The 14,288-nt window shown below is 45.8% G+C and overlaps 1 protein-coding gene across 4 annotated transcripts in view; it reads left to right on the forward strand.

Moving 5' to 3' along the window:
• LOC145341750 (Fanconi anemia core complex-associated protein 24-like) overlaps window positions 1–14,288 on the forward strand; it is a 108,490-nt gene that overhangs the window by 45,190 nt on the left and 49,012 nt on the right. For all 4 annotated transcript variants that reach the window (XM_080186654.1, XM_080186653.1, XM_080186659.1 and 1 more), the window contains 8 exons: window positions 2,930–3,003; window positions 4,396–4,466; window positions 5,958–6,132; window positions 6,931–6,968; window positions 7,856–7,931; window positions 10,641–10,718; window positions 12,519–12,599; window positions 14,189–14,283. In XM_080186654.1, coding sequence (XP_080042780.1) covers window positions 2,930–3,003; window positions 4,396–4,466; window positions 5,958–6,132; window positions 6,931–6,968; window positions 7,856–7,931; window positions 10,641–10,718; window positions 12,519–12,599; window positions 14,189–14,283 — 688 coding nt within the window. The remainder of the gene's footprint in view (window positions 1–2,929; window positions 3,004–4,395; window positions 4,467–5,957; window positions 6,133–6,930; window positions 6,969–7,855; window positions 7,932–10,640; window positions 10,719–12,518; window positions 12,600–14,188; window positions 14,284–14,288) is intronic.

Here is a 14,288-nt window from a genome sequence, read left to right on the forward strand (position 1 = left end):
GGTAAATATTCATCATGGAGTGCAGTTACGAGTGGTGTGCCTCAGGGATCTGTTTTGGGGCCACTGTTGTTTGTAATTTTTATTAATGATCTGGATGAGGGTATAGTTGGGTGGATTAGTAAATTTGCTGATGACACCAAAGTTGGAGGTGTGGTAGATTGTGAGGAAGGGTGTCATAGTCTGCAGGGAGACTTAGATAGGTTGCAGAGCTGGGCCGAGAGGTGGCGGATGGAATTTAATGCGGAGAAGTGTGAGGTAATTCACTTTGGTAGGAGCAACAGATGTGTCGAGTATAGGGCTAACGGGAGGACTTTGAATAGTGTGGATGAACAGAGGGATCTAGGTGTGTGTGTACATAGATCCCTGAAAGTTGGGAATCAAGTAGATAAGGTTGTCAAGAAGGCGTACGGTGTCTTGGCGTTTATTGGTAGGGGGATTGAATTTAGGAGTCGCAGTGTAATGTTGCAACTGTACACTACTCTAGTGCGGCCGCACTTGGAGTACTGTGTGCAGTTCTGGTCCCCGCATTACAAGAAGGATGTGGAGGCGTTGGAGAGGGTGCAGAGGAGGTTTACTAGGATGTTGCCTGGTATGGTGGGGAGGTCCTATGAGGAGAGACTGAGGGATTTAGGGTTGTTTTCGTTGGAAAGAAGGCGGCTAAGAGGGGATCTTATTGAAACATATAAGATGATTAGAGGTTTAGATAGGGTGGATAGTGATAGCCTTTTTCCTCGGATGGAGAAAGCTAGCACGAGGGGGCATGGCTTTAAATTAAGGGGGGGTAGCTACAGGACGGATGTCAGGGGTAGGTTCTTTACCCAGCGGGTGGTGAAGGATTGGAATGCCCTGCCTGCTGCAGTTGTAAATGCGTCTAGTTTGGGGGCGTTTAAGAGATCTCTGGATAGGTTTATGGACGAAAAGGGATTGGTATAGGCTAGTGGGTCATTGTTTTTGTAACTGGTCGGCGCAACATCGTGGGCCGAAGGGCCTGTTCTGCGCTGTAATGTTCTATGTTCTATGTTCTAAATATATAAATTATACAAGGTACTAGTTGGACCACAGCTGGAATACTGTGAATATTTTTGGCTCCTTTATCTAAGGAAAGATATACTGGCATTGAAGTCAGTCCAGAGAAGGTTCACAAGGTTGATCCCGGGAATGGGGGGATTTTCCTCTGAGGAGAGGTTGAGTAGATTGGGCTTGTACTCACTGGGGTTTAGAGGGCTGCGGGGGGTGGTGGTGACCCGGAGAGTTGGGGAGGGATTGCTGATGACCATAAACTTCCCCTGGGGGCTGGATGGCACAGATGCAGAGTTCCTGTCTGCCTCAGGCTGCCTCAGAAATGTAGGGAAAAAAGGCATTCCATAAGAGCGACGGGGCAAACAATGAGAATGCAATTGGAGATAATCTTCCTCACTGTCCAGTATACATCAATCTTAGTGTCATCTTCAAACTTACTAACCATGCCTCCTATATTCTCATCCAAATCATTTATATAAATGACAAATAACAGTAAGAACATAAGAAATAGGAGCAGGAGTAGGCCATCTAGCCCCTCGAGCCTGCCCCGCCATTCAATAAGATCATGGCTGATCTGTCGTGGCTCAGTTCCACATTCCCGCCCTCTCCCCATAACCCTTAATCCCCTTGCCTATCAAAAACAGTGGGCCCAGCACTGATCCCTGAGGCACACTGCTGGTCACAGGCCTCCAGTTTATAAAACAACTCTCTACAACCACCCTCTGGCTTCTGTCAAGAAGCCAATTTTGTATCCGTTTAGATACCTCACCCTGGATCCTGTGAGATTTAACTTTATGCAACAACCTACCATGTGGTACCTTATCAAAGGCCTTGCTAAAGTCCATGTAGACAACATCAACTGCACTGCCCTCATCTACCTTCTTGGTTACCCCTTCAAAAAACTCAATCAAATTTATGAGACATGATTTTCCACTCACAAAACCATGCTGACTGTCCCTAATCAGTCCTTGCGTCTCTAAATGCCTGAGGATCCTGTCTCTCAGAATACCTTCCAATAACTTACCCACCACAGATGTGAGGTTCACTGGCCTGTAGTTCCCAGGCTTTTCCCTGCAGCCCTTTTTAAACAAAGACACAACATTTACCATTCTCCAATCTTCAGGCACCTCAGCCGTGACAATCGATGATTCAAATATCTCGGCTAGGGGACCTGCAATTTCCTCCCTAGCCTCCCACAACGTCCTGGGATACACTTCATCAGGTCCAGGGACATATCTATCTTGATGCGCTTTAAGCCTTTCAGCACTTCCTTCTCTGTAATATATACACTCCTCAAGACATTATTATTTAATTCCCCAACTTCCCTCACATCCATGCTTTTCTCAATAGTAAATACTGGTGAGAAATATTCATTTAGGATCTTTCCCATCTCCTGTGGATCCTTGTTGAATGTTAAGAAGCCTGACTCTCTCCCTTGTCAGAGGTGCTGTCTTTGGATGAGACGTTAAACCGAGGCTCCATGTCTACTAAGATCCCACTAAACAGTGGGAAGGAGGGGTTTTCTCCCCAGCGTCTTGGTCAATGTTTATCCTTCACCAACATCACAAAAAGAGGTAGTTTGGTTATTGTCAGATTGCTGTCTGCTAATTGGTTGCTGCATTTTCTACATTCCAACAGTGACTACAGTTCGTTGGCTTAAAGCACTTTGAGGAATCGAGTGTTTGTGAAAGTTATTAATTGTAAATGCAGGATTTCTCTTTTTGCAAACACTCCGCAGGACAGGCTGCAGCTTTCTACAGAGAATTGTGCTGAATTCTAGATTAGAGTTACCACTCAGCTAATAGTAAATGTGTAAAATGAAATAGTCATGTAGAATTCTTGATTATAAAATTCTGTAATTGTTCAGTGAGAGGAAACTCTTTTACTCTCTCTCTCTCTCTCTGCCCAGCGGTGCCATTCCAAATGTATATCTGAGTTTACGTTTTACCGACTGGTGCAGTCCTTCGCAGTTGTCCTGTTTGAGTAAGTATTGCTTTTACATTTTTTTTGGCAGGTTATAATACAGCAGAACTATAAGATATGAGATTGCAGTTACACTGTGTGACTCCAGCAGTTCCAGCTGAGTGGGAATGCTGCTCGCAGGTTTTCTGTATTCTGTAGCTGCACAGGTTCTCGTGACTAACTACTTTAGTTATTGAGAATTGAAATTTGAACCAGTCCTCTTTTCAATAACCCTCAATGATATTGAGCTGCAAAGGCCCAGGAGGTCCGGAGTTTGATCCCTGGCCGGTGGTAAAGACCCAACAATGGTCCTCGGTGCCCCTGGGTAGATTCAACCTGAACTGGACCTGATTACTGACATTGACTCTCCCTCGAAGGAACTTATTTGCAGCTTTTAGCTGATGTTGGACAAAACCTTTTCTGCAGAATGATGCCCCCGGCCTCTCATTGTAACTAGTGTAAGGTGGGGGGTGGGTGACTGGGTTAGTGAAGCTGTTCCATTGGGTCTGGCCACCAACACTCCAGTGGGGCTGGATCACTGTTTTACAGATCATCATAATGTGCAGTCATAACACAACAGTCTTCCCTGGTCTTATTAGCCCTGTCCTGCTTAAACTTATCTCCTATCCACTGTCTCTGTCTATTCCCAAATATATTAGCAAACTTCTTTCACTCTCCACTGCACTGCATGTTTTTTGTCCAGCTGATCCTTTGCATTCTCCTCCATACCTGTTACATATTTAAAGGGGTTGCAAGTTGCTTTAAGAGCTGATCACACAATTCCATGGTGATGTCATTAGGGTGTTGCACAGGTTGCTGTGCAGCAGGTGTCAGTTTGTACTCTGTACCGGCAAGAGGCCCTTCAGTAAACCATAGAACCACAGAAAATTACAGCCCTTCTTGGCTGTGCTGAACCATTTTTTTGCCCAGTCCCACTGACCTGCACCTGGACCATATCGCTCCACACTCCTCTCATCCATGAACCCATCCAAGTTTTTCTTAAATGATGAAAGTGAGCCCGCATTTACCTGTTGTGTGTTTGAATCTATGACCCCAAACATAGTTAGGACTTAACAAAAGCCACATTTCAAGGCTGTTTCACAAGTTGGTCTCCACTTTCCGTAAAGTCCGAATCTCTCATCCTTACAAAAGTCACCTCTTGTTTATTCACCTTTCCAGTTAGTGACTGTCTCTTACAAACACGGTCTTTCCCCTTTGCAATCCTTGTTCTTATTTATTTGCTGCATCTTCATTGGCAGAAATTACATTGCTGAAATATTTGAATTCCGGCAGCTGTTCTAGTTATTTTCATTCTGTGAAGATGTGAATAATGTTTATATTGATCTCAGATTAATAACAGTTTTCTAAGTGATGTGGATATACTACAGGCTCTGATTGGTGCTATCATTACAGGTGCTACCAAATGGATGATTTTGGTCCTGCCAAGACTCTGATGACCATGTGCTTCACCTTCTATTATTTGGGTGAGTGAAATCCACAGCAAAGCCCGTGTTCTTGCTACTTGCACTAATATTAGCAATAAGAGACAGGGAGAACATTGGGTTTGTGATCAGGGTGACAGTTTCTATGAAGATGTCACAAGTAGGCTTACATTAACACTGCAATGAAGTTACTGTGAAAATCCTCTAGTCGCCACTCTCCGGCGCCTGTTCGGATACACTGAAGGAGAATTTAGCATGGCCAGTGCACCCTAACCAGCACGTCTTTTGGACCTTAGGAGGAAACCAGAGCACCCGGAAGAAACCCACGCAGACACAGGGAGTACGTGCAGACTCTACACAGACAGTGACCCAAGCCAGGAATCAAACCCAGGTCCTTGGCGCTGTGAAGCAGCAGTGCTAACCACCCTGCTGCCCACAGTTTGGGAGGGTAGATTGAGGGCAGCGCATGAAACTGTTCCTGTTCATTTCTGTTTGAAACCCCGCTACATTGCATGGCTGGAATGTTTTGTGCACAGTTGCTTTTCAGATTGGAGGAAGCTCCAGTTCCCCTGGAGTGGGACGTATTGAATGGCAAAGGGCCAGCACAAGAATGGTAGGCTGAATGGCCTCATTGTTTTCTGTATCATTGTATGTTCCAATGATTAGTTAACTGTGAGTCTCTACAGACAAAAGCTAACCAATATCTCCAGCGTCACCATCACTGGGCCTGTCAGTTTAAGGGGGTGCGTTTTGAACCTACGTCACTCTTTCATTAACTTCTCCTATACATGATTATTCCATTGAGGGCCTCCCGTTCCCCATCTCTTCCTTCCAGAGGGTGACTGGGTTATCGAACTGCCTGCTCGGTGCTGACCAAGTACAAATCCCATTGTCTCCTGTCACTATGTAACAGCCACACACCTGACACCAGCAAGGATGGATATTCCCCAGCAACCCTGCCTGGCCCAGGCAGCTGTGACCCCTTGTGTTAAAGATACTTCCCACATCACTGAGAACTTCACAGTTCCAAACAAACAATGAAAACCCAGGCCAATTTGGGGAAAATTCCTCTCTGGGGTAGTTCTGGAGCATCCTGTGGTCCTGATGATGTTCTGTAATCCCTGCCTCCCGTACAATGTGAACCCCATCCCAGCCAGAAGGCATTTAGCCAAACAGTGTCCACCACACATGCTGACAGCCTGCTCCAGATCCCACTATTCCCTGGGGAAATGTCCCAATCTAATCTAAATCTGGCCGTAAGTAACTCAAGAGTTGGGAGCCCTGCTCTTCCCGAACCCAAACAGCTGAAGCAATTGACCCAGACAGACAGATTCTAACTTCATTCTCCTTCTGTACCCTCCGTCAGATTGCCCCCAGCAGGATTGTATGTTCCTCTTTGGCCCATCAGTCTTACTGTCACCCTCTCACTGGCTGTGACAATTTGAGCTAAACCAGGAGGGTGTGATGGTGGAGATTTTGAAAGCTCACAGCCAGTTGGTGGTGTGGGCAGTCACGTGTTTTAATATTTTTCAGGAAAACCCTGTCCAAATGTGTCTGATCTGAGGGTGAAATCAGCTGAGCCCAGTGTGAAAGTGGGTAATCGCTGGCTGGCAGAGAAACGGGAACTCGCTGCACACCTGCTGAAAAACACAGAGAATATGAAAGGTTTCTTCGGGGGTTTGGAGAGGAAATTCAAAGTGAAAAATGAGTGAGTATTTCTCAGTTTTGAGGAAGTGTGGCCCAAATCCCTTTGGGGACCTGTGTAGTGCGGTTGGTTTAGTCAGTTGGCTGGACAGCGGGTTAGTGATGCAGAGCGATGCCAACAGCGCGGGTTCAATTCCCGTATCGGCTGCAGGTATTCATGAAGGCCCCACCTTCTTAACCCCAACCCTTGCCTAAGGGGTGGTGACCCTCAGATTAAATCGCCACCTATCACAGCCTGTGGTCATCTGGGACTATGGTGAGTTTGAAAAGTGTGATTGCAGTCTGATGTTAATACGTTTAGTGTTTACTGTAATTGGTGCAGGAATTACTGTTGTATAATGTGTGGTTTGTCTAACATACTCTGAATTGTGTGCTGTCTAAACTTGCAGCTTGCACTGAGACCACATCAGCTGTGTTCAGTTGTTGGCTCTCTTACCTCCAAACAGCATGGTTCTGATTCCAGGGCTGCTCCGTTTCTCGATGCTGCATTAACACAGGCTGACTGCCTCTAAACCCACCCTGTTAGTCTCCACTCCCTCCAGAATCTCACTGTGTGTAGGAAGGGCTAACAGCAACATTATCTCTGGATAATCCTTTGTGAGTAGAGCTGAGAAACATTCTGAGTGTCCATTCTGTGTCCTGTGGAACTTCTTCTGGATTTCCTGGCTTGCTGAGTCTGGAAGTGGGTGAGCTGTTGGGTATCTGGGATTGGGAGCTGGGCAGGGTGGCTCCTGTGGGGTCAGTGGTGAATGGTGGGATTTTGGAGCAAAGCCAATAAGTTACTGCACCCCTTGTGTTCCAGAGACACGCCAAACCAGAGTGCGGAGAAATCAAAGAGAGGTAAGTGATTTCCAAATGCATTGTCTCTGTCATTTCCTTTTCAGTAGCTTTACTTCAGCGTCACTCTCTGTGACTCAGTTGTGGCACATGTTTGTAAAACATGGAAACAGGCTGTGGACAAAGGGGTTGTGATAACAAGGCCCTGACTTTGGAACACCCCCATGGATTAGAGAAACAGATTAGAGAGATTTAACCGGGAGCTCTGACAAGGGTCAATCCAGACTCGAAACGTTGGCTCTATTCTCCCTCCACAGAGGCTGTCAGACCCACTGAGATTCTCTAGCATTTCCTGTTTTTATCTCAGATTCCACAGTATTTTGCCTTTATTTTAGGGCTAATAAATAACCACATTGCCAAGGGGATGTGTAATTTATATCGAATTTGAGAGGATTTAGTGAAGTCACTAAACTAGTTCCAGAATCGGAACAAATCAAACAACAGGTGTGAAGCAAGACAAATTGGGAATCGTATTGATGATAAATAAGCAAATCTTTAACCTGTAGTTTAGCAATAATTACACATTCCCTTAAGGAATAAAAACCCTGCAGAAAAGTAGATTCTAAATTAGAAAAATTAAAATGCTATTGGATTAAAGAGGCATAATATTGCGGCTTAGTGTCACAGTTTGTTCTTAAACACCCCTATTTTATATAAATAGAAATTGTTGCATCTTCATATCAGATTGATGCAGCCTGGAGGCTGAGAATCGAGGGCTATGGGATAGGGTGGAAAGCAGCAGCTGAGCTAGAACATCAGGCAATTACCTATTGAATGGTGGAGTAGATTTGAGGGGCTGAATGGCCTACTCCTATTTCTGATGTTTTATCAGCATGCTGAATGAAGAGTAAAGCAGAGTGATGTGTGTGTCATTTCTTTATACCCCTCAGTGAGAACAGAATGTCAGGGGGAAGCGAAAGGGATGAAGATCTACCTGTACACACACCTGAAGCTGCAGCCAATCTGGTAATATCGCTGTCTGATATCTTCTTATATTCCTAAATTAATGAGTGCAAAGGTGAACCGTGAATCAGAGATTATTCTTCAGCCACGAGGTAGCAGGCTGTAAATTCAAGTTACAGTCTACAGACCTGAACATAAAATCCACCATCACACTATAGTAAGGTCAGTGCTGAGGGAGTGCCGCACTGTCAGAGGGTCAGTGCTGAGGGAGTGCCGCACTGTCAGAGGGTCAGTGCTGAGGGAGTGCCGCACTGTCAGAGGGTCAGTGCTGAGGGAGTGCCGCACTGTCAGAGGGTCAGTGCTGAGGGAGTGCCGCACTGTCAGAGGGTCAGTGCTGAGGGAGTGCCGCACTGTCAGAGGGTCAGTGCTGAGGGAGTGCCGCACTGTCAGAGGGTCAGTGCTGAGGGAGTGCCGCACTGTCAGAGGGTCAGTGCTGAGGGAGTGCCGCACTGTCAGAGGGTCAGTGCTGAGGGAGTGCCGCACTGTCAGAGGGTCAGTGCTGAGGGAGTGCCGCACTGTCAGAGGGTCAGTGCTGAGGGAGTGCCGCACTGTCAGAGGGTCCGTGCTGAGGGAGTGCTGCACTGTCAGAGGGTCAGTGCTGAGGGAGTGCTGCACTGTCAGAGGGTCAGTACTGAGGGAGTGCTGCACTGTCAGAGGGTCAGTGCTGAGGGAGTGCTGCACTGTCAGAGGGTCAGTACTGAGGGAGTGCTGCACTGTCAGAGGGTCCGTGCTGAGGGAGTGCTGCACTGTCAGAGGGTCCGTGCTGAGGGAGTGCTGCACTGTCAGAGGGTCAGTGCTGAGGGAGTGCTGCACTGTCAGAGGGTCAGTACTGAGGGAGTGCTGCACTGTCAGAGGGTCAGTGCTGAGGGAGTGCCGCACTGTCAGAGGGTCAGTGCTGAGGGAGTGCTGCACTGTCAGAGGGTCAGTGCTGAGGGAGTGCCGCACTGTCAGAGGGTCAGTGCTGAGTGTTGTCTACAGGGCAATGGATGAGAATTGAGGAAGCACTAAAGTGCTGATTCTGTCTGTTTTACCAAGACCTTTTGAGCTGATATTTGTTGTTAAGATTAATGTGCGACAGGAGATCATTCAGCCCCTTGGGCCTGTTCCACCATTCAGCTATGTCATGCTGACCTTAACGTCATTTCCTCCCTCCTCCACACTGGAAGCTTTGTTTTGATTAATTTCTTTTTACAATTTTTATTTTTGTTACAATAACTTGAAAGTGTTCTCGTAAGAGGTTTGTTTCTTTATTTAATTAACCAGAGTATACAGAGTCTTAGAGTTTCACAGTGCAGAGAGAGGCCTTTGGCTTTTGGGACACTGGGCGTTGCTTAGGGAAGTGCCAAGACATGTAAAATGCTGCAAACTGTAAATAAATATTTTATAAAGACTGGTGCCTGGTTTCCTGCTTGGCTATCGGCTTGAGATTGGGGTGAGAATTTTGTACTCAGTCTCTCTTTATGAAGTTGAGAATTTGGTACACTGTCTTAATGACTTTCTCAACCTGCTGTGCTCCCTCAGTGATTTGTGCAGACATACACTCAGATCTCTTTGTTCAATGGTTCGCCTTGTTTTTCCAACCAAAATATATCATTTCACTCCTCTGTGCATTGTTAATCTGACACTCGTTGCCCATTCCACTAATTTGTTTGTTCTTTCATAGTCTACAGACTACGAGAGAACTGTATTGTCCTCACAGTTGATACTTGTAAGTTTGTGTCATCCTTAGATTTTAATATTATGCCCTCTGCAAGCCTGTTATTTTTATCAAATGCCTTGTAAATGTCTTATCAAATGCCATGTAAACCACATCAACCACGTTACCCTCATTAATCCTCTTTGTTATAGAACATAGAACATTACAGCACAGAACAGGCCCTTCGGCCCACGATGTTGCGCCGACCAGTTAAAAAGCAATGACCCTCTAACCTAAACCAAACCCTTTCCATCCATAAACCTATCCACGGATCTCTTAAACGCCCCCAAACTAGGCGCATTTACAACTGCAGCAGGCAGGGCATTCCAATCCCTCACCACCCTCTGGGTAAAGAACCTACCCCTGACATCCGTCCTATAACTACCATCCCTTAATTTAAAGCTATGCCCCCTTGTGCTAGCTTTCTCCATCCGAGGAAAAAGGCTATCACTAGCCACCCTATCTAAATCTCTAATCATCTTATATGTTATCCTCATAAAAATCTCAAGCAAATTATTTAAACAGTTTGCCTTGATTTCTCTACCCCAAGTTTCATTGGATCCTCCCTGTTGCTAACTTTCTGCCATTTAGGAAATCCCTTGTTCTAACTGGCCCAGATTCAGGGTGGATGTCTTCACGCTTGTCTACATTGAAATCCATTTGCCAGTTTTTTCCTTTTCCTTGAAACTATTAACATCTGTAGAATTTAATGCTCTTGTCGACACGCCTTACAATGTGGTCCATCTTTCTGTCATGGGCAGAGTCGGATTTGTGGCTCTCTGTCTCTTCACCTTGGTCATTAATAAATATCTTGAATATCTGAGTAGGTTATTTGGGAGCTGAAAGACTGTTCCGTGTTTCACTGATCCTGTGCTAATAAGAGGATTCTATCGCACCTTTTCCTTTCACAAGTGACTAAGTCATTAATTCCAGTTTCTCTTTCAACCCCGGTAACTTTGGTAGGTGAGTTATTTTGACCTGCCGAGACTGACTGTTTCTCCTCTCCTGTGTGTCAGGCACACCCTGAGGTTTTGGAATGCTGCCTTCTTTGATGCAGTCCACTGTGAGCGCAGGAAGCGATCACCAACCACCAGGTATGGACCAGACCAGCTTAATGTTCACACTTACTGTATGGGCTTGATAATTCCCCCTCTCTCTCGCACCATCCAAGTGGGTCAAGGAGTATGTCACAACTAGGGGAAACTAGTAAACAGCACTGTCCCAGAGCACTACTGCACAGTACGACAATGTAAGGACTGTGTCTTTCTGGGCCAGTGGCTGATTGTCCAGAGGTGGATCTGTGGTTGTTTAGTTTCTTCCGTCTGGCTGCAGTAGATTAAACATCAGGCTGTGATGCAGCCAGGAATCTCTACTGTCTGGCTCAGTGAGACAGATTGGTACATTAACTGCTTAAACATTAGGGGAGTTTGAATGGTGAGTTTGACCTGGTGCTGTTAATAAAACTTCATTATTTTTCTACACCACATTTTACATAATGTTGATATAAATAAGAGACAGCAGCTGCTTAATCCGAGATAGTTACAGGGAAAGACTCGCTGGGTATTTGTCTGATTTCTGAGTTCAAGGTCAGTTATTTATTCTGTGTCTCGCCTAGCAGGTGGTCACATTGACCAAGTAGTCACTGGGCAACAGAAAAACTAAGAAATCTCACAACAACAGGTTAAAGTCCAACAGATTTATTTGGTAGCAAAAGCCACTAGCTTTTGGAGCGCTGCTCCTTTGTCAGGTAAGTGGGAGTTCTGTTCACAAACAGGACATATAAAGACACAAACTCAATTTATAAAATAATGGTTGGAATGAGAGTCTTTACAGGTAATCAAGTCTTAAAGACAATGTGAGTGGAGAGAGGATTAAGGACAGATTAAAGAGATGTTGACGAACACTTCAGCGGTCATGGACATTCGGCCTCTGATCTTCGGATAAACGTTCTCCAAGGCGGCCTTCACAACACACGACGGCGCAGAGTCGCTGAGCAGAGGCTGATAGCCAAGTTCCGCACGCATGAGGACGGTGTCAACTGGGATCTTGGGTTCATGTCACACTATCTGTAACTCCTATAACTTGCCTGGGTTTGCAAAATCTCACTAACTGTCCTGTCTGGCGACAATACACATCTCTTTAACCTGTGCTTAACCCTCTCTCCACTCACAGTGTCTGTACCTTTAAGACTTGGTTACCTGTAAAGACTCGCGCTCCAACCATTATTGTGTAAATTGAGTTTGAGTCTTTATATGCTCTGTTTGTGAACACTTAACCTGATGAAGGAGCAGCGCTCCGAAAGCTCGTGGCTTGTGCTACCAAATACACATGTGGACTTTAACCTGATGTTGTGAGACTTCTTACTGCGTTTTCCCCAGTCCAACGCCGGCATCTCCACATCATAGGAACAGGAACAGGAGGCTATAGTCTGAGCCTGGAAAACAGCGGGAGAAAAGGATTTGGGGTCAGACGGGGCATTTCAGTTGATTATGGACGAGAGATCAGAAGTCCTGCGATTCTATACTGAGGGGAAGTTGATTTGTTTGGAGAATGGGGGAAGCTCTGCGTCTCCTCTTGGCCTACATGCAGTGCTGGAAAAGCCCTGAGCCACTTTCCCCACAGCCTCTGTCTCTGTTTTGCAGTTGGATTTTCTGAACAGTGGGATTACAGCCAACACTGGCCTGTGGGCAACTCATTTTGATATAATAAAACTATTCGCTGCCTCATCCAAACACACTACGAATAGCAGAATGATGTGGCGTGCAGAAGACTGGAGTCACGTTTCATGACTTCTAAGCTCTGTGAGGGGTAAATATTGATTCCAGAGAGAAGTGGAGAGAGTTCCACGCAAACTGATTGGGTTAATACTGGATTTGTTAATTCCACCCTCACAGGGAGAAATGGTGCCACATGACACCAGAGGAACGTGACGATAGCCATCGATTTAATGAGAACATTGCCTTTGGACAACTGGGGTAAGAGCTGCCACGGGGAGGACGTGGGTGGGTGAGTGTGGGGGTGCACTTTTTGCTGTGGGAGGGAGGAGGGAGCTGTGCAGCAGGAAATGGCAGACTCAAAGGTAAACTCCTGCTGCTGATTATGGGCGTTAAGGTAGACAAATTCCCAAGTCCAGATGGCATCTGCCCTAGATTACTGAGGAGACAAGAGACAAAATTGCTGGGCCTTAACAGAAATCTTTGTTTCTTCATTGAACACAGGTGAGGTCCCAGAGGATTGGAGGATAGCAAATGTGGTCCCATTATTTAAGAAGGGTAGCAAGGATAACCCGGGTAACAGTCTCATTAGCGATATACAACATGGTTTTGTACGAGGGAGGTCATGCCTCATAAATTTGGTTGAGTTTTTTGACGAGGGAAAAGCCGTGGATGTTGTCTACATGGATTTTAGTAAAATATTTGATAAGGTCCCTCATGGCAGACTGGTGCGAAAGTTTAAATCACACAGGATCAAGAGTGAACTAGCTAGATGGGTACAGAACTGGCTTGGCTATAGAAGACAGAGGGTAGCAGTGGAGGAGTCTTTTTCCGGTTGGAGGTCTGTGACTAGGGCTCTGTACTGGGACCTCTGCTGTTTGTGATTATATATAAATGATTTGGAAGAAGATGTAGCTGGTGTGATCTGTAAGTTTGTGGACGACACAAAGATTGTTGGAGTTGTGGATAGTGATGAACATTGTCAAAGAATACAGCAGGATATAGATAGGCTGGAAAATTGGACAGAGAAATGGCAGATGGGATTTAATCCAGATAAAAGTGAAGTGATGCATTTTGGTAGATGTAATGTAGGGGGGGAGCTATACAATAAATGGCAGAACCATCAGGAGTATAGACACACAGAGGGATCTGGGTGTGCAAGTCCATAGATCCTTAAAGGTGGCAGCACAGGTGGAGAGAGCGGTAAAAAGGCAAATGGCGAGCTTGACTTTATTGGACGGGGCATAGAATATAAAAGTTGGCATATGATGATGCAGTTATATGGAACGTTGGTTAGACCACATTTGGAATACTGCGTCCAGTTCTGGTCGCCACACTACCAGAAGGACGTGGAGGTTTTGGAAAGAGTACAGAACAGGTTTACTAGGATGTTGCCTGGTATGGAGGGTATTAGCTATGAGGAAAGGCAAACTAGGGTTGTTCTCCCTGGAAAGACAGAGGTTGAGGGGCGACCTAATAGAGGTTTATAAAATTATGAAGGGGATTGATAGGGTGAACAGTTGGAAGTTTTTTTCCCAAGTCGGAAATGACAAACACAAGGGGTCACAAGTTCAAGGTAAGGGGGGCGAGGTTCAATATAGATATGCGGGGGACGTATTTTACACAGAGGGTGGCGGGGATCTGGAATGCACTGCCAAGCAAGGTGCTGAGGCAGACACGCTAGGATCATTTAAGACTTATCTAGATTGTCACATGAACTGATTGGGAATAGAGGGATATAAACGGATGGTCCAGTTAGGAACACATGATCGGTGCAGGTTTGGAGGGGCCGAAGGGCCTGATCCTGAGCTGTGTTTGTTCTTTGATCTGGGATTTGTTCTCTGCTGCAGGACTTTCACACACAACATGTTAGCTTTCGGACTGAACAAGAAACTGTGCAGTGATTTCCTGAAGAAGCAATCAGTAATCGGAAACCTGAATCAAGGTGAG

This window comes from Carcharhinus amblyrhynchos, chromosome 4, assembly GCF_965287045.1.
Source record: "Carcharhinus amblyrhynchos chromosome 4, sCarAmb.v2.hapA, whole genome shotgun sequence".
Lineage (NCBI taxonomy): Eukaryota > Metazoa > Chordata > Chondrichthyes > Carcharhiniformes > Carcharhinidae > Carcharhinus > Carcharhinus amblyrhynchos.